Source organism: Rhincodon typus, chromosome 23, assembly GCF_021869965.1.
Source record: "Rhincodon typus isolate 14 chromosome 23, sRhiTyp1.1, whole genome shotgun sequence".
In the NCBI taxonomy this organism is placed as follows: Eukaryota; Metazoa; Chordata; class Chondrichthyes; order Orectolobiformes; family Rhincodontidae; genus Rhincodon; species Rhincodon typus.
In genome coordinates this window covers 29,539,481-29,561,010 of record NC_063354.1, presented here as the reverse complement: position 1 = coordinate 29,561,010, position 21,530 = coordinate 29,539,481, and the positions used below count along the sequence as shown (strand labels likewise).

The 21,530-nt window shown below is 41.5% G+C and overlaps 1 protein-coding gene across 5 annotated transcripts in view; it reads right to left on the bottom strand.

Moving 5' to 3' along the window:
• Positions 1–21,530, bottom strand: part of nup85 (nucleoporin 85) — a 47,300-nt gene that overhangs the window by 4,222 nt on the left and 21,548 nt on the right. For all 5 annotated transcript variants that reach the window (XM_048610876.1, XM_048610873.1, XM_020517751.2 and 2 more), the window contains 10 exons: positions 20,473–20,542; positions 19,387–19,508; positions 18,424–18,558; positions 16,755–16,877; positions 13,844–13,975; positions 11,745–11,851; positions 6,895–6,978; positions 4,800–4,865; positions 4,160–4,311; positions 929–1,046 (listed from right to left, as the gene is read on the bottom strand). In XM_048610876.1, coding sequence (XP_048466833.1) covers positions 929–1,046; positions 4,160–4,311; positions 4,800–4,865; positions 6,895–6,978; positions 11,745–11,851; positions 13,844–13,975; positions 16,755–16,877; positions 18,424–18,558; positions 19,387–19,508; positions 20,473–20,542 — 1,109 coding nt within the window. The remainder of the gene's footprint in view (positions 1–928; positions 1,047–4,159; positions 4,312–4,799; positions 4,866–6,894; positions 6,979–11,744; positions 11,852–13,843; positions 13,976–16,754; positions 16,878–18,423; positions 18,559–19,386; positions 19,509–20,472; positions 20,543–21,530) is intronic.

The following is a 21,530-nucleotide window of genomic DNA, read 5'->3' as shown; positions in this document are numbered from 1 at the left end:
AGACCCAAGCATTCCTTAACTGAATGGTTCATCCAACAGCACATGGTTCAACACTGAGGAGTTCAATTCTTAAGACTAATTGCTCATTTTCACTCCATTGTACTGGGGGTGTAAAACTATAGGCCAGCATTTAAAAATCAGATTCTCTCTCATCAAGACTAAAGTGGACAGAATTTATTTTTTCGAGTCATTAGACTGAAATTCTCTTTCTCAAAAGAACAGTGGAGTCTCGGCCATTGAATGCTTTGAAGGCTGAGTTAGATAGATTTTTGATTGTTAAGGTCATCAAAGATCACAGGGGACAGACTGGAAAATGGAGTTAAGAGCAGAACCAGATCAGCCACAAACTTATTGAACAGCAAGACAGATTCAAAGGGCCAAGAAGCCTACACCTGCTCCTGCTTTGTGTAGAAAGTAGGGTGGCCAGTTTACCCTCCCTTTAGGTTGTTACACAACATTGGTTCTACACTGAAACCAAAAATTTACAACCAGAAATGGCAGGCTCCAGCTAAATAGCAACTTAACTATCAAGATAAAGGTCAAAAACAGAGCTTCCTCCAAATGTCCTTGTTAGTAAAAGCAGTGTTCATATTCACTTGCTACAACTGGGCCCAATGCTACACTAGCTGCTGGGGAAGATTGTCCAGGACAATCATTCCTGATCAGCTTCAATAAATTCTGATGCACTGTATGCACATGGATATTAAGTAGCTCAAGATACAGCTGTGTGATGGTTTTCCTGATCAAACACTTGCCAATACTTTGGCAAAACCAAACAAACAGTCTGCCAATGGTTGCTGCCATTAATTTATGAGGTGAGCATCAGCTGATCACAGGCACCACTGGCTGCCTTCAAAAGGGGGCAAAACTGAAAACACAGTTAAGGGATAATGGTAAACTGCTACCAGATGGGTTAATTGTTACAAACCTATCTGAGATGAGGGTTGCAAAGAATGAATCTTTTGCTCGAACACTCCATGAAAGAGCTGATCCCAGTCGGTTGTTGCGCATTGCTTTCATCGCCATGATCTTACAGATGCTCCTCACTGCAGGAAGATATACACACAAACATAACACAACAAGTTTGAAAATACTTGCATGTGAAACAAAGGCAATGTGTTGGTGTGGTTTTGGACCTGACGGAGGTAAAAGGCAGAATGGGGATAACGAAATGTGCTCAAATTGACAGGATGTGGCATTCCATGAATTTGTACTGGGTCTTAACTACTCACTGTATTTACAAATGATTTAGAATCCCTACAGTGTGGAAACAGGCCCTTTGGCCCAACAAGTCCACACTGACCCTTGGAGCATCCCACTCAGAGCCATCCCCCTATAACTCACCTAAACTACACATCCCTGAACACTACGGGCAATTTAGCATGGCCAATCCACCTAACCTGCACATCTTTGGACTGTGGGAGGAAACTGGAGCACCTGGAGGAAACCCACGCAGACATGGGGAGAATGTGCAAACTCCACACAGACAGTCACCCAGGGGTGGAATCGAACCCAGGTCCCTGGCGCTGTGAGGCAGCAATGCTAACCACTGAGCCATTTAGATGAAGGAATTGAGAGCAGTTATGTCTAAATTTACTGACAACACTAAGTTAAGCCAATTTGTAAGAAGTGTGGGTGAAAGCTGAAGCTTGCAAAAAAATGTTCGTTTCAGTGAGTGGTAGCTTAGTGATCACTATGGGAGTTGAGAGGTCATCAATTTTGGAGCCAAGAAAAGATCACAATAGTTTCTAAATGGTGAAAAGTTGGTTACTGTAATAGAGATGAGAGATTAAGGGATTCAACTATTGAAAACTTAAAACTGGCTGATAGGTTAAAAAAAAAAATGTAAAAAGCTAATATAACATTAGCCTTTGCATTTCCCCTCAACAGGAATGGGATTAATGTCCTCACTGGGAGATGAGCACCAGCATAAAAATAAGGAATAAAGGAATACGGTATATAATGGAATGTTATTGCTGTACAGAACTAGAAAGTGATGTAGTACCTCTTCTTTTTATTTGTCCACATAATGTCAGCATCACTGGATGTGGCCAGGATTTATTGCCCATCCCTAATTACATTGGAGAAGAGGGCAGTAAGATTTCTTCTTGAAGCGCTGAAGTCCACGGGGTGTTTGTGCACCCAACAGCGCTGTTAGAAAGGGAGTTCCAAGCTTCTGACCCTGTGACAGTGCAGAACACCATTATATTTCCAATTCAGGAGGATGCGCTGCTTAGAGGGGAGCTTGCGGGTGGAGGTGTTCCTGTGTATCGGTTGCTTTTGTCCTTCGAGATGGTAGAGATCATGGGTTTGCAAAGTACTGTCATCGGAGTCTTGGTGAGTTATTGCTGTGCAACTTGAAGTTGTACACACTGCTGCCACTGTGCTTCAGTGGTGAAGGGAGTGAATATTGTGGAAGAGATGCCAATCAAGCAGGCTGTTTTGCCCAGGTTGTGTTAAGCTTTGAGTCATGCTGGAGCCGCATTCATCCACGCAAGTGGAGAGTATTCCATCGCATTCCTGACTTGTACCTTATAGATGGTGGAAAGTCAATGGGGAGAGAGGAGGTGAGTTACTATAATTCCTAGTGTCTGATTTCTTCCTGACACCACTCTGTGCATAGCTGGTCCAGTTCAGTCTCACATCAGTGGCGAGCCCAGGTTGTTGACAGTAAGGGATTCAGTGATGGTAATACCGTTGAACAAGAAAACATTACTTAAAAATACGGGATCTCCCGTTTAAGATCAGGATTAAGAGAAATTTCTCCTAGAGTGTCACTACTCTTCGGAATTTTCATCCCAAGTGAGGAGCAGAATCTCACTATTAAACATAGTTAAGGCTGAGTTACACAGATTTTTGAACAACAAGAATGTCAAAGGTTATGGAGGGCAGGCAGGCAGGAATGTGGAGTTAAGGCAACAACAGATCATTCCTGTCTTTTCAAATTGTGGAGCAGGCTTGAAAGGCAAAATACCCTACAAGAGTCTCTATTTTTTATTTTCCCACATAAGCAGCAAATGACTAACTTCCTTTCTATATATAGATTATTAAGTTGTAATCTTTGTTGGTATTATGTGAACTGTAATGGATGCATAATAAACATAGCAGGTTGCCTGTGCTTTTGTTTGCTGACAGTCAGAGAAGGTGCTATCTCCTACATGTCGCTTTTCTTCCACAGATTCAGAAATTCAACAAGTCACAATGTTTTTATTACAAACTAGACGTGACAACAATATTTTATGTGGCAAATTACTTGATGGATTCATTTTTGTGAACATTTGATTATTCCAAACTGGTGTGTATTAATCAATTTAACATCTGAAATGTTATGTGCAGTACATGAGAAGATGTTAGGGAATACCTTTCCAAGTCACAAGTGGCCCCAAGGGAGAATTAATTAACTGACTGTTTTAATAGACCATGGATGAGGTACTACAATGTAGTTCAGAAACCTAGCAAACATGATTCTGGGGTCAGTTATCATCGTAGACAAGAGCAATAACAGAACACTTTGTATACATCCACAGGATATTCCAAAGCGCTGCAATGTCAATTAAGTACTTTTTGTTTAGGAAAGGTATATCTGCTGCTGTAAAGCAGGAAACATGGCCATTAGTTAATTTCACACAACAGAATCCCATTAAGAGCAATGAAATAGTTATCAAATAATGTAGTGATGATGAATGAAGCATAAATGACCCAGGAGTCCAGGAAAGTGGACAACAAAGTCTAGAAAAATACATGATGAGGCAACACATTCTGGGGTATGCGTGCATTAGGGGGTAAATGGATGGAGTGAAGTTGAAACAAGCAGCATGACAGAATTGCAGAGCACAGTGCAGAACGGGGACAACTGAGTGTTGTTGTCAAAAGGGGTTGTTGATGGGATGGGAGTTAAAAAAATACATTGGGAGTGTAGAATGAGTACTAGTGCTAACGAAACCACTAAGCAAAAGGAGAACAAGCATCTGTTTCCAAAAGTATCCTGTATCATCTGGAAGCAATCAGACAGAATGTGTCAAAGAGTGAAAGCTCCCCATCTCTCTACATTAACATCTCACACATTCACAAAAATTCACATGAACAAGTCCTGTTTACTCATCACTGTTAGTTAAATGAATGCAAACTGAGAAATCTTCGCTCCATACCAGCTTATTACCTTGCTCCGTCATCTGTCGCTGCTCACATATTCTCAACACCTTTAGTGCCTTGCGTTCAGTGGTCAGAGGTACACGCTCAATATAAAGTTCCAGGTAAATGCGACCAAACTGTGGACAGTGGTCAAAATAATCTACAGCGAGTTGCCAGAGGCTGAAATTATTCAACAGAAAAGATACAATATTAACTCAAGGAGAGCAACACAAATTTCTACACCAACTCCTAAAGCAAAGTACACAGGTATTTGGAATCACAGAATCCCTACAGCGCAGACAGACATCATTGGCCCATCAAGTCTGCACCATAACACTGAAGTGCATCCCAGCTCCCAACCACAACCAAATCCCCATAACCCCACATTTACCAGGGCTAATCCACTGAGCCTGCACATTCCTGAACACTATGGGGTAATTTTAGCATGTCCAATCCACTTTACCTGCACATCTTTGGAATATGGGAGGTAACCAGAGTACCCGGCAGAAACCTATGCAGACAGGGGAATATGGAAATTCCACACAGACAGTGTCCCTGGCACTGTGAGACAGCAGCACTAACCACTATTCCATCATGCCACATGATTATAGCTTGCATAATTTAGAAATAGTGTTGGTTCACAAAAATAAAGCCCATGAATGACTCACCTATTGTGGTTGAAGAGCCCAGAGGCATATTCCAGAATGAGGAATTCACGAAGGTTTGAGCCAAAACTGTCAATGAAAAAAACACAAGATAAGCATATAACAGTCTCCAGAATCTTGAACCACCATGTGAAATTTGACGACAATCTTGCATGTCAAGACTTGGCATGCAATTCAGTTACTCAGAGCAAAGCAATTCCTCCTCATTTGAGTGCAAATCCCCTTATCCTGAGAAGGTGCCACATGGTTCTAGACCCTGCCTCCCATAGGGGAAAACAGCCTTTCTGCATCAACCCTGTCAAGCAGTGTAAGAATTTTTTAAGTTCTAAGTCTCATCCTTCTAAACTTCAGAAAATACAAGCCAGTCTCCTCAATCTCTCTTTATAGGACAGTCGCACAATCCCAGGAATCAGTCAGTGAACCTCCCTCCATGGCAAGTATAACTTTCTTTAGGCAGGAGGACCAGAACTGCATTTAATACTGTGGATGTGCTTGCACTAGTATTTCACATCAAAGCAAGATTTCTTTGCTCCTGTGCTCAAATCTCTTGTCAGTCTTACTAATCACTTGCTGCAACTGCACGTTAGCTTTCAGTGAATCGTACAAAGACACCCAAGGTCTCCTTTGACATTTACATTTCCCAACTTCATTGCAGAGGAGATGATAGTGTAATGGTAATGAAGTCACTGCAGTAATCTACAGAAACAGGCAAATGCTCTGGGCACAGGGTTCAAATCGAGCAGCTGTAGGAATCTGAATTCCAATTAATGAATTTGGAATTAAAAGTTTGTATCAGTCATGCTCACCATGAGATTATCATGGATTGTTGTAAACATCCATCTGGTTCACTAGTACCCTTTATGGCCAGAAATTTGGCAATCTTACCTATATGGCCTATGTGAAGCACCAGACCCACAACAATGACATTCTTTCTTAACTTGTCTAGGAAGCTGCTTAGTTCAAAAGCTAGCTAAGAATTAGCAACAAATACTGGCCTTGTCAGTGACACCCACATCACATCAAAGAATAAAGAAAAGAGAAATGTCTCAGCATTTAAAAAATATACTGTTCTTTCAGTCTCCTACATTACATTCCATCTGTAATGTTCTTGTTCACTCCCTCACTCTGTCCAAATCCCCTTGAAGCCACTTTGCATCCTCTTCACAATTCAGATTTCCAACTATTTTTGTATCATCCACAAACTTGGAAACATTATTTTTGGTCTCAACATGCAAATCACCGATACAGATTATGAACAGCTTAACCTATGCTCAGATTCATAGAATCCCTACAGTGTGGAAGCAAGTCATTCGGCCCCTTCAGTCCACAATGACCTACCAAAGAGCATCCCGACCGGACCCACCCTCCTCCCTCACACCCTATCCCTGTAACCTTGCATTTCTCATGGCTAGCTTGCACAACCCTGTACTCTATGGGCAATTTATTATGGCCAATTTACCTAACCTGCACATCTTTGGAATATGGGAGCAAACACATGCAGTCGTGGGGAGAATGTGCAAACTCCACAGTGACAGTCATCCAAGGGTGGAATCGAACCCGGATCCCCGGCACTGTGAGACGGCAGTGCTAACATCTGAGCTGCCCTGATTCTTACAGTACCCCATAAATCACAGCATTCCAACCTGAGAATGATCCATTTATTCTCATTGTTTTCTTTCCATTAACGCTACCTCTGTAATGCACAGTGATGGGATCTGAGCACAGAGATTCTCTTGTAACAAGGAGTGATGGGATTTGGGTTGCAACCTCATCCTTCAAAACAGTGATGTAACCCAAAACCACATAGCAGTGGGACTGGGGTCAATCAGACAAAATGTCCTCTTAAATTAGAAACTAAAATCTCCACACGTTACTGTTTCAGAACATTATTCCCTTTAATTCTTTTTCCAAACTGCACAGATAAGTTGGACACTAACCACAGTGAGTGAAGACATAGAGAAACATTAAGCAGCCTTCCTGCCAACAGCACAGCTCAGAAGTATCAGTAATAGAATACATGGCTTTTGGGCAAAATTCAGGTTCAGATTGACAGACTGCGTGCAGCACATAACCCAGTTGATTAAGCATATACACTCACTGAAGATTATGGGATTGTAGAAGTTTGCAATGATCCAATAGATCTGTCAGATGAGCCACAAACCACCAATTATTCAGAATGACGCTGTAATGAGAGGCATATGAAACACATTAGCTTACAAAAACATTGGCAAAAAATGCATATCATGGTGCATACCAGGGTGGGAAAGCAATGCTTCTATAAAACATAAAAATGCTTACATAAAACAACTTCAGCCAAGTATAGGCAGTAAACAGTTTGCTGCCACATACATTTCAAAACAATAAAGCACTATAATGGGATCTTGAATTGCCCTGCAATTCCACCAATTGCTCAGTAAGTTAATCCAACAGCTGAATCATACAACAAGAACAACAAGTCAAACTTGAGCTAAAAAGAAGTACACCTTGAGAACACAGTGGAGTGGGGGGGGGGGGGGGGGGGAGAGAATTGACAGATATGGGTACAAGAGGGTAGGAGGGCAGAAAAAACACCCTTTTTGGAGTAAACGGTCTCAAGCTGTTTCCTCATGGCATGACTAAATAGATTTTGACGCTGAATGACACAGGAGATATTAGGTCTGAAAATTTTATCCAAGGTGTAAGGTTTTAAGGAGTCTTTTTAAGGAGAAGCAGAGATGTGGATTAGCATTTGAAGGAAATTGTCGAGATTAGGGCTGTGTCAGATAAACAGCAACCAATGGTGAAATGCTTAAAGTGGGGAAGCACAAGAAGTTAGACTTAGAACAGGAGGGAAATCTTGAATGGCTGCAGAAGGTTACAGAAATTTGGAGGGAAAAGCCACACAAGGGTTTGAGATCAATAATGAGACTTTAAAAACTAAAACATTATTGAACCAGGAGACAATGCAGGCTCCCAAGTACATGGCGTTAATGAACTGAACTTAGCAATTAGGATCCAAGAGGAGAATCTGAGAGGAGTTTGCATTTGTGGATGCTGGGCAGCTGGATAGAAGAGCATTTGAATAGCCAAGTCTAGAAGTAACAAATGGTCGAATGAGGGTTTCAGTGGCAGAGGAGCTAGGAAGTGAAGAGGCCAATTCAGAGTCAGGGTGAAAATAATAATGCCTAAATCATGGTTACTGTGCATGTGTGTGAATAGTAAATAAGACTGAGGAGTTACAGGTGTTGAGCAATAACAAAGACCTAGCTTAAAGGCAAAACTGGGGGTGTTAAGAATTCCAAGGCATTCAGAGAAGGAAAAGGAGGAGGTGAGAGATATATTTTAAGGAGACCATTGCAGTGCTGGAGAAAGAGGATATCTTGGAGCATTTAAAAACAGAATCAATTTGGCTAGAGCTAAGTAGCAAATATGGCGGCATGGTGGTTCAGTGGTTAGCACTGCTACCTCACAGCACCAAGGACCCGGGTTTGTTTCCAGCCTCCAGCAACTGTGTGGAGTTTGTACGTTCTCCCCATGTCTGCATGGGTTTCCGCCGGGTGCTCCGGTTTCCTCCCACTGTCCAAAGATGTGCAAGTCAGGTGGATTGGCCATGCTAAATTACCCATAGTGTTCAGGAATGTGTAGGTTAGGTGCGTGAGCCATGGGAAATGCAGGGTTACAAGGGTAGGGTAGGTGGATGGGTCTTGGTGGGATGGTCTTCAGAGGGTTGGTGTGGACTTGTTACTTTGAATGGCCTGTTTCCATGCTGTGGAGATTCTACATATAAAATGGTGCAAAATTATGTTGCTTCACATAGGCTATAGACCAGCAACTAAGGGCTTAGAGAAACAAATTTGCAGGGAAATTACAGAGTGATGCAAACATTATAGTTATAATATAGGACTTTAATTACCCAAATATACACTGGGATACTTTTAGTGTAAGAAGCAGTTCGGGACAAGTGTTCTTAGATTGTGTTCAGGAGAATGTCCTGCAGCAACGTATGTCCAGTCCAACAAGAGTAGATGCACTGTTAGAGAGCTGGTTCTTGGAAATGGGGTGGGTCCAGTAGATCAAGTGACAGTGCTGGAACATTTAGGAGAGTACTCATTGTATCATAAGGACCGTAATAGTGGTGGAGATTGACAATGGTCAATCCAGAGTAAGATAAATCAATTAGTGGAGCGCCACTTGACTGAGGTAAAAATGGAACTGGGCACCATAGAATGGAAAGAAAGGTTGGGTAAATCGTAACTAAGCAATGGGATACCCTCAAAGAGGATGTGGTTGGGTACTGTCAAGGTATAAACAAATCCAGATTTGACTGAATGATTTAGATAGATATTAAGGTAAAGGAGAAAGAGCATGCTTATGAGACGTGTCAGGTAGAAAATACTAGTGAGAACCAACAGGAATACAGAAGGCTCAGGAGGGGAGGTGAAAAAGTGTATTAGAGAAGCAAAGAGGAATTATGAGAAAAGAATGGCAGCCAACATAAAGGGGCATCCCAAAGTCTTCTATAGGCTCAGAAATAATAAGTGGTTCAAGAAGTGGTTGAGGCCAAAACATTGAATGTTTCTAAGAATTTAGAAACCATTCTTTGGCAAAGGATCTGGGGAGAAAGGGGGAAGAGGGTACTGAACTGGATAATTAACAATGATCATATTGAATGGCGGAGCAGGCTCAAGGAGCCAAGTGGCCTGTTGCACTTATTTTCTAGTCAACACTACTTCCTTATCAATTTTGAACCTTTATAGCAACAGAGCTTCCTCCTCAGTCACCATGGCCTGGGTAGCATCTGCTTCATGCGTAAAGAAAGATGCAAAGCATCCATTTAATACTTCATTCATGCCTCCCGAATCCATGTGTAAATCTCTGTTTTGGTCCCCAATCTGCCCTATTCGGATCCCTACATGTGGAAATAGGCCTTTTGGCCCAACGAGTCCACACCGACTCTCCAAAGAGCATCCCACCCTCCCCTATCCCTGTAACCTTGCATTTCCCATGACTAACCAGCCTAGTTTGCACATCCCTGAACACAATGGGCAATTTAGCACGGCCAATCCACATAACTTTCACATCTACGGACTGTGGGAGGAAACCAGAGCACCTGGCAGAAACCTATGCAGACACGGGGAGAATAGGCAAACTCCACACACAGTCGCCTGAGGCTGGAATCGAACTTGGGTCCCTGGCGCTGTGAGGCAGCAGTGCTAAGCACTGAGCCACCGTGCTGCCCAATAAGTGGTACTCCTTGTACCACTTATTATTTCTGAGCCTATAGAAGACTTTGGGAAGCCCCTTCATGTTGGCTGCCATTCTTTTCTCATAATTCCTTTGCTTCTCTAATATACTTTTTCACCTCCTCTCTGATGATTCTGTATTCCTCTTTGTTCTCAATTGTATTTTTTAATTGACACTTTTCAGCATGCTTTTTCTCCTTTACCTTAATTTCTACCTTCTAAGTCATTCAGTGAACTCTGCATTTGTTTATACTTTGGCTGTACCCAACCATGTCCTTTTCGTGGGTAACCCATTGCTGATTAGTGACAATTTTTCCCACCAACCTTTCTTTCCATTCTACACTGCCCAGTTCTATTCTTGCCTCATTAAAGTGGCTCTCCACAAATTGATTTACTCTGGATTGACCAGTCAAATCTCCAACATTATAATGATCCTAATGATACAATAAATACCCTCCTGTTTCTTGATCTATTGACTCACCCATTTCAAAGAACCATACTAGAAAAGGTACTAGGACTGGATGACATGCTTCCAATAATATTAAAGAGAAAGTAAGGGCAGTGGCCATAATCTTTCCATTCTCCCTAAATTCAGTGACTGCCAGAACACTGGAGAATTGCAAACACCACACCCTTGTTCAAAAAAGGTATAAGGATAAGACCAGCAACTACAGATCGGTTTAACTTCAGCAGTAAGGAAATTTCTAGAAACAATTATACAGGATACAGTTAGCTGTCACATGGAGAAGAAGTAGGTTGATTAGGGACAGCTAGCCTGGATTTCTAAAGGGGAAATCGTTTTGAACTGACATACTGAAGTTTTGAAGAAATAACAGAAAGGATCAGTGAAGGTAATGCTGAAGAGATGGTGTACAATGGATTTCCAAAAAGCATTTGATACAGTGCCACATAACAGACTTGAGAAAGGTTGTAACTTGTAGAATAAAAGGGACAGTGGCAAGGTAAAATACAAAACCAGTTGAGTGATAGGTAACAGAGTAAAGGCCAATGGATATTTTTTGAGTTGGAAGGAGGTTTGTAATGAAGCTCCCAAGGGTTAGGTATTGGGACCCTTGCCTTTCCTGATATATATTAATGATTTAAATCTTGATGTCCAGGGACCAATTTCAAAATTTGTGGATCATACAAAATGAGAAACAATAAAATTGTAAACTGTGAGTAGTGTAGAATGACAAAAGTTGACGGAGTGAGGTGGCAGATGAAGTTCAATGCCAGAAGTGTGAGGTAGTATATTTTAGTAGGCACTGTAACGCTTCTGTGGTTCTGTGTTAGGGCAAGTTTAGCAATATTACAGGGATGGAAGGAGCGGAACTTGGTGATGGAACGAGAAGCTCTTATTTAGACCAAATAGGATGGCGATCCTACAAACTGTCTGGTTCAGCACCTAACAGTGACCATGAAGGAGGATAGATGGCGGCCTGGGAACAAGATGATTTCGGTCTTCCCAAAAGTTCTGCTCAACCATGACTGGAAGTCAGCAGCTAGAGTGATGGTGAAAAAACTGAGTTGATTTCTGAAAGGAAGCCCAATCTCCTTCCCTCTTATGGCCTGGGCACAGCAAGAGAAAGAAATGAATTTAGTTTGTAAAGAAACCACTTTCTCATTCAGAATGAAATAATAGAAGTCATCAACATTTAACTTTCTGAAGGCAGTCAAGATACAATTCGGCAGTCTTTGTGCAATTGGCAGGTGGATACATGCTTACCAGCAGTCTTTCAACACCTGGTGGATGTTGAATTCGAGTGCTGCCAACAGGATACGGTCCAGAGCCTCAGGCTTGCTCCCAGAAGACATAAAATTATTTAGACAGATCTGTAAACACCATAGAGAAGAATCACTGTCATTGTAAAGTCACAATGTAGAAGAACCTGTTGCTAACAGGTCATTGTTTGCTCATTTCTAACCTTTTAACTCTTTTCCTGGAACACAATCATCAACTTTCTTCCCATCTACTTTGATCTGGGCTCCTTTGAAATGTCCTCACTGTTTCCAGTCATAATTCAAATTCCCAGTCCTACACAGACTTCTTCCTTCCTTAATGTTCATTAAATCAATACACTGGGCAATCTGACCTCACTCTTTTCTGAAATCGTGAAGCTATAGCAATTTTCATCTCTGTCAGTTTGTACTCCTTCATAAAATCTATCCCTTTTTAACATCCATGTCTGCCTGTCTTCTTTGTACACATGGAGCAAGCAGTGCCAAGATACAAAGCAAATTGATCAAGCCACGGTAAGGGCAATAAGCAAATCCATTTACACCAGAATATTCACAAACACCAAAGTGCTGAGGGCACCACCTAAAAAGTGACTGTCACAAACTACAGTTTGCTTGCAAAACATTCTGAATATCTGAATTAACCTCAACACACATGATGAGTCTGAACAATTACCCAGCTTTATCAATTTCAGAAAAGATTCCCTAAATGTTTAACTTCAACAACAGTGCGCTTTGCATTGAATTTAGTGTATTCAAACATCACAGCCAACTTCAGGAAGTTCACAACTGCTTTATCAAGTATTCACAAATCCAATTCATCAAACATCTTCAGAGCAGGTACAGTACAGAATAGAAACACACTAAATCTCCTAAAACAAAAACAAAACATACTGGAGAAACTCAGCAAAGAACAAAGAACAAAGAAAATTACAGCACAGGAACAGGCCCTTTGGCCCTCCAAGCCTGCACCGATCCAGATCCTCTATCTAAACCTGTCGCCTATTTTCCAAGGATCTGTATCCCTCTGCTCCCTGCCCATTCATGCATCTGTCTAGATACATCTTAAATGACGCTATTGTGCCCGCCTCTACCGCCTCCGCTGGCAACGCGTTCCAGGCACCCACCACCCTCTGCGTAAAGAACTTTCCACGCATATCTCCCTTAAACTTTTCCCCTCTCACCTTGAGATCGTGACCCCTAGTAATTGAGTCCCCCACTCTGGGAAAAAGCTTCTTGCTATCCACCCCGTCTATACCTCTCATGATTTTGTAGACCTCAATCAGGTCCCCCCTCAATCTCTGTCTTTCTAATGTAAATAATCCTAATCTACTCAACCTCTCTTTATAGCTAGCGCCCTCCATACCAGGCAACATCCTGGTGAACCTCCTCTGCACCCTCTCCAAAGCATCCACATCCTTTTGGTAATGTGGCGACCAGAACTGTACGCAGTATTCCAAATGTGGTCGAACCAAAGTCCTATACAACTGCAATAATGACCTGCCAACTCTTGTACTCAATACCCCGACCGATGAACGAAAGCATGCCGTATGCCTTCTTGACCACTCTATCGACCTGCGTTGCCACCTTCAAGGTACAATGGACCCTGCAGTTTGGCAGCAGCTGCGGAGAGTCAAATAGAGCTATGTTTCCAGAGCAGTGACCCTTCATCAGAATAGAATTTGTTTTATTTAAATCTCCTTATACACTGCTCCATCAAAGACTTCCTGGTCAAATACAGCGTGGGTTAGATACAAGGGAAAACTTCCTTTGCAATGTCCCATCAATTGTCGCGCAAACACCTAACTTCAAACTAACTTGCTCTGTATTTTCAACACTTTTTCTTAACTTTAGTTGCTTTAATACAATCTGGCCAAACTAAACTCAAAGTTAAGGCTGACGTTTAACTTGGAATGCTCGCTGACATATTCACTTCTGCCTCCATTCTTATATCAAGTATCAGGTTCAGGGAGCAACTGCCTGAATAGATTTCTCCATTTAACCATATTAAAGACCATTGTTGACAGAACAAGAACAATATTTTGCTAGATAACCTGGGCAGTTAGGAGTTCTCTGAAGGTTTCTTACCTCAGCATATTGATAAAGGTCTGTAGGTTTTACAGTTGGGTGACAGTACAACAGCTTGCTGACCAGTAGGTGGTACCAGGTAGACAAGATATCCTTCTTGTCACACACTGCATTCTCATCACCTGCTAGGATCTAATGAAGAAACAGAAATTGTTTCGAGTTCCTTACAAAAGTTGCACCTCAAACATTTTAAACACCAATTAGTTGAGCTCAGTCTAGAAGGATTAGGGGCATGCCAGTTGGCCATGCCACAGTGGTTCAGTGTGAAGTAGCAAACAGAACTTCAGTTCAGGATCTCAATGCTAACTGCCAGCAGCAAAAGCACAAGTAAACTGACACCAAGCAGAATGCCTTGACCATTCATTAGACTCACTTTCATTTGTTCCAATGAATTTAAACAATCCCCAACTGCAGGACATTCACAGAATGTTACGACACACCTGTGGAGTAGTTGACACTATCATAAGAACCTCATTGCAGGGCGTTTTCACTTATCAAAATAACTACCAGGATACATTACAAAGGAAATGTAGCTTAAGGAATTCTTCAGTGACTGCATCTGGAATGGTCTCTGGGTCTGGCAATGAAAGCAAAAATCTCTTTTTAATAGTCTCTTGAACATTTAATGTTGTTATGAGGAGCACCATAAGATTTCTATGGATTAGGTCAATAATGGTTAAAAAGGCCCTGTCTTGGTGGGTAAATAAATAGCTTGATGCGAGGTTGAAACCATAGTACAGGACAGATCTCAGGCCTCATTTTATTGAGTCTACATACAACTGCCTAAATACAGGAATAGCAGCAAACCAGTTAACATCTCGATTGTGTTCTACCTTTAACTAGATCATAACAGATCTCCCTCTCAGCTCTATTCATCAATCTTTGATTCAGGACAGTTATTCGTCTATAAAGCATGAAAGATTTGTACATTTTACTTACAAACACAGAGTAGGATTAGGCCAACAGCCCCTCAAGCCTACTCTACTATTCAATAAAATTACTGATCTGCCTGCAACCTCAAATCTGCATTACTGCCTACCCCAATAACCTTTTATCCACTTGTCTAACAAGAATCTATCTACTTCTACCTTAAATTATTCAAGGACTCTGCTTCCACCACCTTTTCAGGAACAGAGGTCTAACAACTCATAACACTCCAAAAATATTTTGCCTCATCATGTTTAAATTGGCAACTTTGAAACAGTGACACCTAGTTCTAGGTTTCGCTGTCAAGATCACTCACGATCTTCTGTTTAAATCAAGTCACCACTTACTCTCCTAAACTCCAGCCAATATAAATCTAGCCTGTTCAATCTTTCATCTTCAGATAATGCACTCATTACAGGTATTAATCTGGTAAACCTTCTCTGAACTGCTTCCAATGTATTAATTTCTTAATTCCTTCTTAATGAATCCCTCCTTAAATAAGTACAGTACACAGTATTCCAGATGCAGTATCACCTTGTATAACTGTACCATAGTCTTTCTACTTTTGGATTAAATTGTCTTTAAAATAGAAGATAACATTCTATTAGCTTTTCTAATTACTTGCTGAACCTGCATACCTGTGATTCATGCATTAGGACACATCTCAGAGCTCAGCACCCCCTCATCTTTTAGAGAATAGGCTTTCATTATTATTCCTGCCAAAATAGGCAATTTCATACTTCCCCACATTGTATTCAATTTGCTGCATTTTCACCCATATAGATTTAACTTATCTATATTTTGTAGCTTCTTTATGTCCTCTTCACAACTTACTTTTATACACATCTTTGTGTCATAAGCAAATTTTGCAACCATGCCTTCTGTCCCTTTATTGAAGTAATTTGTATATTTGTAAATTGTTGAGGTCTCAGCTCTATCTCTACAGCATGCCACTTTTACATTTTGCTGAAAACTCCCCCTTTTGTCTCACTCTTTCTACTTGATTTCACTAAACGAAAAAGGGTGTTGAAGAAGTTTGTGCAAACGTGTTTAAGCAACAATTAGTTTTGTATTAAGTAGGAGTGATGAATTTGAAGAGAAACCAAGATAGATTTTTCTATAAAGGGATATCCCTAATGATCCTAATGACTTTCTCCTGGTTTCTAAATGTTTTTGTGCTCTGATGATCTGCAAGAGCTCCACAAATAGCCTGCTGCTGGGGATGGGTGTTTTTAATTGGCTTCTCTACTGTTAATATACTGAGAATGAATGAGAGTTTTAACATTCTTCCTAAGAGTTTCACTGTGCGCACCAGTACATGAACATACAAATTTAAAGCTTGAAGTGGTCATTCACCCACTTGAGCATACTCTCCCATTCATTGAAATCTTGGCTGATCTAGGTGCACCACTTTCTTACCTACCCCCAATCAACTTTAACCCCTTGATTATCGAGAATCTGTCTACCTCTACTTTAAAAATATTCAAAGACTCTACTTCCTGTGGTTTTTTTGAGAATTTTTAGAGAATTCTAAAGACTCGTGATTGTGAGAAAAAAATTCTCCTCCTTTCCGCCTTAAATGAGCAACCTCTTATTTTGAAACAGTGAGCCCTAGTTGTAGATTCTTCATCAAGAGGTAACATACTTTCTATACGCATTCTGAAAGAACCCCCCCACAGGATCTTATATATTTCAATCAAATCACCTCTTACTCTTTCGAATTCCAGTGAATACAAGCCTAGGTTGTCCAACCTTTTCTCATATAAGGCAACCCACCCATTACAAGCATTCATTTAGTAAACATTCTCTGAACCGCTCCCAATGTATTCACATCCTTGCTTATATAAGGAGCCCAATACTGTGCACAGTACTCTAAATTTGCCCCGGCAATGCCCTTTACAGCTAAACATAACCTCAATTCTTCTTGTATTTAATGATAAGCAATGTGGTTCAACGACAGCTCAGCAGTGGCCTTCTTCCTTACCTTGCAAATTAGCAGCAGGTTATCATTGGATGCAAAAATTCCCTCTTTCAAGCATCGCTCACATTCCTCTTGCCAATAACGCCATTTCAACTCAAACTCAGTTATAGTTTGATTACTGCTATGCTGAGATGAAGACAAAGAGAAAGTGAAGAAAGCATGTAATGGTTCAATTCTCTGATCATATGGGTAATATCAGTTTCATATCATGTTAAAATTTGAGCGTTAGGATCACATGAATGGAAATAATACTAGGTTCCTAAATGAACAAAGACTGCAACTTGCATGGGCCCAGTGCAGAGAGCCTGGGTGCCAAAGTAAATCTTCGTGTTCCTGATGAGTCAGCTATCTTATCGGGGATGGCAGTAGGGGTGTTAAAATCTGCCTGAGCTACAAGACAGAGAAAAAAAAAACAGCTCACTCCTAACTAGTACATAATACAGCCAGAGGAACAGAGTCAGTCTTGACTGGGATGCTACCTGTAGGGAAATAGACTAGCTAGCCATTCCAACAATACAAGAGGACAGCCTTTAGTTACAGGATAGCCGCCAAGGGCAATTTCCCAGCAACACCTGCTCCTTTTTCAGTGGCAATGTCTAATTCCTGACAGAGAAGAAGCAACTCCTCATATCTACGATATTCCACCTGTCCAGCCTCAAGACACGAGGGCAATGAGGGGATCGCCAAAGCTTTTGTTGTTGTGAGCTTCGGTGTTGTCTCAAAGCCACGTCTTATGTCACTAATATTTAAACTGCGGTATACCTGTTTAGAGATAATCTATTGCTGAGGAAAGGCTCAAAGAATAATTATTTTCAAAATTCTACAACAGTCAACAAAATTCACTTAATATAAAACAGAAGCACATTTGAGACCAAGTTATCTGGCCCTCGTGGGTTGGATTAGAGATAGCGCTATGGTGGACACCTATGCTGGATTCAACCACCGGGGACTGCTCAACAGCCTTGCCATCCTCAACCCTACATTCTTTCCTCCTTGATGTCACAACACAGGTGAGTTGAAGAGATTGGTTTGACTACTATCCTTTCAATTCATGGGCAGAAACTGGAAGACAGACCAGATGTTGAATGAAAGTTTCCTTTGCTGCAGTAGTGCTATCTGTAAAGTGAATTTAGCCAACCCCTTGTTCTATACACTAAACAGCAGCAATCCAGCTTCAGAATTATAAATCTTTTAATTTTGTAAATTAATCAGTCTGTTTTCTACGCATTTCTGAGAAATAGCAGTTTAAATGAGACAAATGATATTAGTATCCCAAATGGAGGGCAATGCAGAGAAAAAAACAGCAAGAACCTGTTTTGATCACTGTTCAGTTGTCCCAGATTGGAGCATGCTAGTAGGTAGCAGTAAAGCCAGACATGGGTCTCTGTTGCTGTACTGATGGGTTAAGGTTCACATAAATAACAGATGCTTTAAAGGAGAAACCAGAGAAATCAGAACTTGAAGAAAAATACTTTAGCAGTCATCACTTGAGGGAAGAGAAACAAGAAAAAAACTGGCAGAAACAAAATTAGCCATTTGGACCAGTGTACAAAATGATCTTGGCAACTCCACCCAAAAAGTGAGTAAGTGCCTTCAGAGAATGCCAGGAAGGTAGGATGAGTGAGTTGGGGTGGGGGTAAAGGTGGCAAACAAAACCAACTTAGCAACATACAGTGTAAAAAGGCATCTTTCTCATCAGTTCATCCATACATCTGTACATCGAACTGTTTGCAGGTTCAGTCACAGCCTTCTTAGACAGCAACTGTCGAGCCTCCTCCAATCGGCCTTGTAGCACATAGCCAGTAACCTAGAAAAATATAAGCAAGCATGTTACAAGTGTTAGACCCTCAACTTCTCTGCCTTAGAGACAGTCTAACTGACAGACTTCACTTGTACTTCACACAAGCTCTTAGACCCCTCCTGCAGGACAAAATCCCTGCTACACCTGACCCTGGAGCTGAACACCAACACCTCCACACTATCATTCCATTTGCATCAGAAACCTGAATGTACCACTCTGAATCACTAGAGCTCCATTGTAAACAGCATACTAATTATTTCACGGTACACAAAATGAGGAACTTTAAATTCCCTGCAGGTACCTAGCCAAGGCACTGTCTGACTACTGTCATTGCCTAAGACTGGAAATTATGGGGGCCATCACAATAAAGCACACTCAACCTCACACTTTTCTCAGCACAGAGAACCAGGCGGTGATCAGGAACAGGAAACCTGGCCCATTCCATCCCCTCATTAACCAGCTTAACTCTGGTCCACATCCACACTCTTCCTGTTATGCAGTAACAAAAAAGTGGGAGCTCTGATGGAACCTTCCCTTTCTTCCCCAGTAGACCTAGGCCTTTGGTCTCAGCTAAACCCTTGAATACTGAGACACTAACCTAATATGTCCTGGCCCACACAATTCTTGGTGATGCCTGAACACAGCGTTTGCATGTAGCATCCAGCTGACACATGGATGAGAATGAGTTTCTTTCTGGCCAGCATGAATCAAATAACACAGACAATCCTATAGGACAGGAAATTTGTTCCCTAGAAACATCACCCCAACCACTATAACCTCCTCAGGGGAACTGTGGAGAGCCAGGATCCCTGGCAGCACTAGGTCACCACTCACCACATTCCAGTAGTACAGATGTTCCACAGGGTTTTCAGAAGTCATGATCTGATCAGACATAGCATCCACCTGGCAAATATGCAGTCTGATCCAGTCCAGAAGATGTAATATGAGGGAACCACCTGAAATCAGACATTAGTGCCTTAGTATTTCCATGAACCAGTCAAAACATCCAGTTAAAATGATTCAGAGTCACAATGCATTTGCAGCAGCCAAGTTTTGGGTTTGGGTCCCCACTGGAGCATGTGACCCACAGACTCAAGTCTCCGCTGGGGTATGGGTCCCTCCAGGTTCAGGCAAGTTTTGTTCTGCTGGGATACAGGTTCCCCTTGATTTTACACTCCTCCAGTGGCAGGTTTCATATTCAAGGCTAACAATGGCAGTCAGGTTATTCAACAAAAGGGATTTAGAATCAGCTTAACTCTGGTCTGCATCCGCACTCTTCTTTCATACAGTACCAAGAGCAGCAGCTCTGATGGAATGTTCCCCAGTAGAATTAGGCCATTTTATATCAAATAGCGCTTTGAATACTGAGATTGTAGTCTAATGCATTCTGGTCCACACAATTCCCGGTGATGCAGTACCAGAGTCACCTCAAGTAGGCTGCACTGATGTTTTACTTGTATGAACTTTAGTTGTCTACTGGTGGTGCTGAACCAGCAGCCCATCATATTGTGCTTTCAAATCCTACCTGAACAAGACATAAAATTTAATTCAGTAAAATTCCCAATTTGTGGTTGAAACTAGAAAAATCACCATGATGGTATTGGCTTGTTGTAAAAACTCAACTAGTTCAATTAGTTCCCTTCAGGGCAAATCTTCAGGTGATGATCAGGAACAGGAGGCCTGGCGCATTCCAATCCCTCATTAACTCCAATCTCTTTCCACACTCTTCTGTCATACAGTAACATATTGACATATTGATTCCAGCTGTGATTGACTGATTGATTGAAACATAACCATTCATTGTCCTGAGAACAGGTAACAGATGGCCAATCACTGGTGCTAGTGTCATCTATGACCCAAAAGTAAATACCGATAAAATTAAATTACACAAGTCGATCACTGGCACCTACTCAGTTTTACCTTGAGCTGCCTCAATGAACAGGATCTCACAGAGATTCCAGATTAGCTCCATTGCAGATAGAATTGAAACCTGCCATTAAAAGAGAAAACACCATTGTTATCCTTCCATTTGCACAGCACAATTTTACTCCAAAATTTCAAACTGCTGTGAAAAAACACACAGGGCCTGGAGACTGCACTGGGTTAGACATCCAAAACCTGCACTCAGAACCAATGAAGGTCAAAGGCTGGAAATCTCCTTCATCTGTCAGCTGAAAGGAATCCCTATGTGAGATGAGATGGAACAGATTCAGTCCAGAAAGCAGGTGTCTGTGGTCTAATCTAACTCACATTGTACTTGCTTAATCAGCATTTGATTAGGACAACGTAGAGGGAGGTTTTCTCTATACTTAACCCCATATTGTACTATGCTGGGACAGTTTAATGAAGACTGTTTAGAAGGATCTTTGCTCTGTACCTTATCTTGTGCAGACCCTATCCTGGGAGTGTTTGATAGTTCAGAATAGAGGAAGCTTTACAGTACTCTTAACTAAACTATACTGCATTTTTCCTGAGAGTGTTTGATCTGAATTACATTGTATGGTGAATAGAACAAATTTCCCAGTTCTGAAGCAGATATACATTCTTACTAGCTTTGTAATTCTTTGCAATTCTTCGTTCAAGAAATATCTTGAGTGATCCCGGAAAGGGCCTCCAGAGAATCACAGCATTCCTACAGTGCAGGTAGGGACCATTTGGCTCAACAAGTCTGCACCGGCCGCTTGAAGAGCATCCTACCTAGACCCAGCTCCCACGCTCGGATGAATTATTACTAATCCACCCAGGCTGCACAACCCTACACACTGTGGTGCAATTTAGCATGACCAATCCACCTAAGCTGTATATCTTTGGAGTATGGGAGGAAGCTGGAGCACCCGGCAGAAACCTACACAAATACAGTGAGAATGTACAAACTCCACACAGTCACCCAAGGCTGGAATTGAACCCCGGTTCCTGGCCCTGTGAGGCAGCAGTGCTAACCACCATACTGCCCTCAAAGGACAACAAATATCTGTATG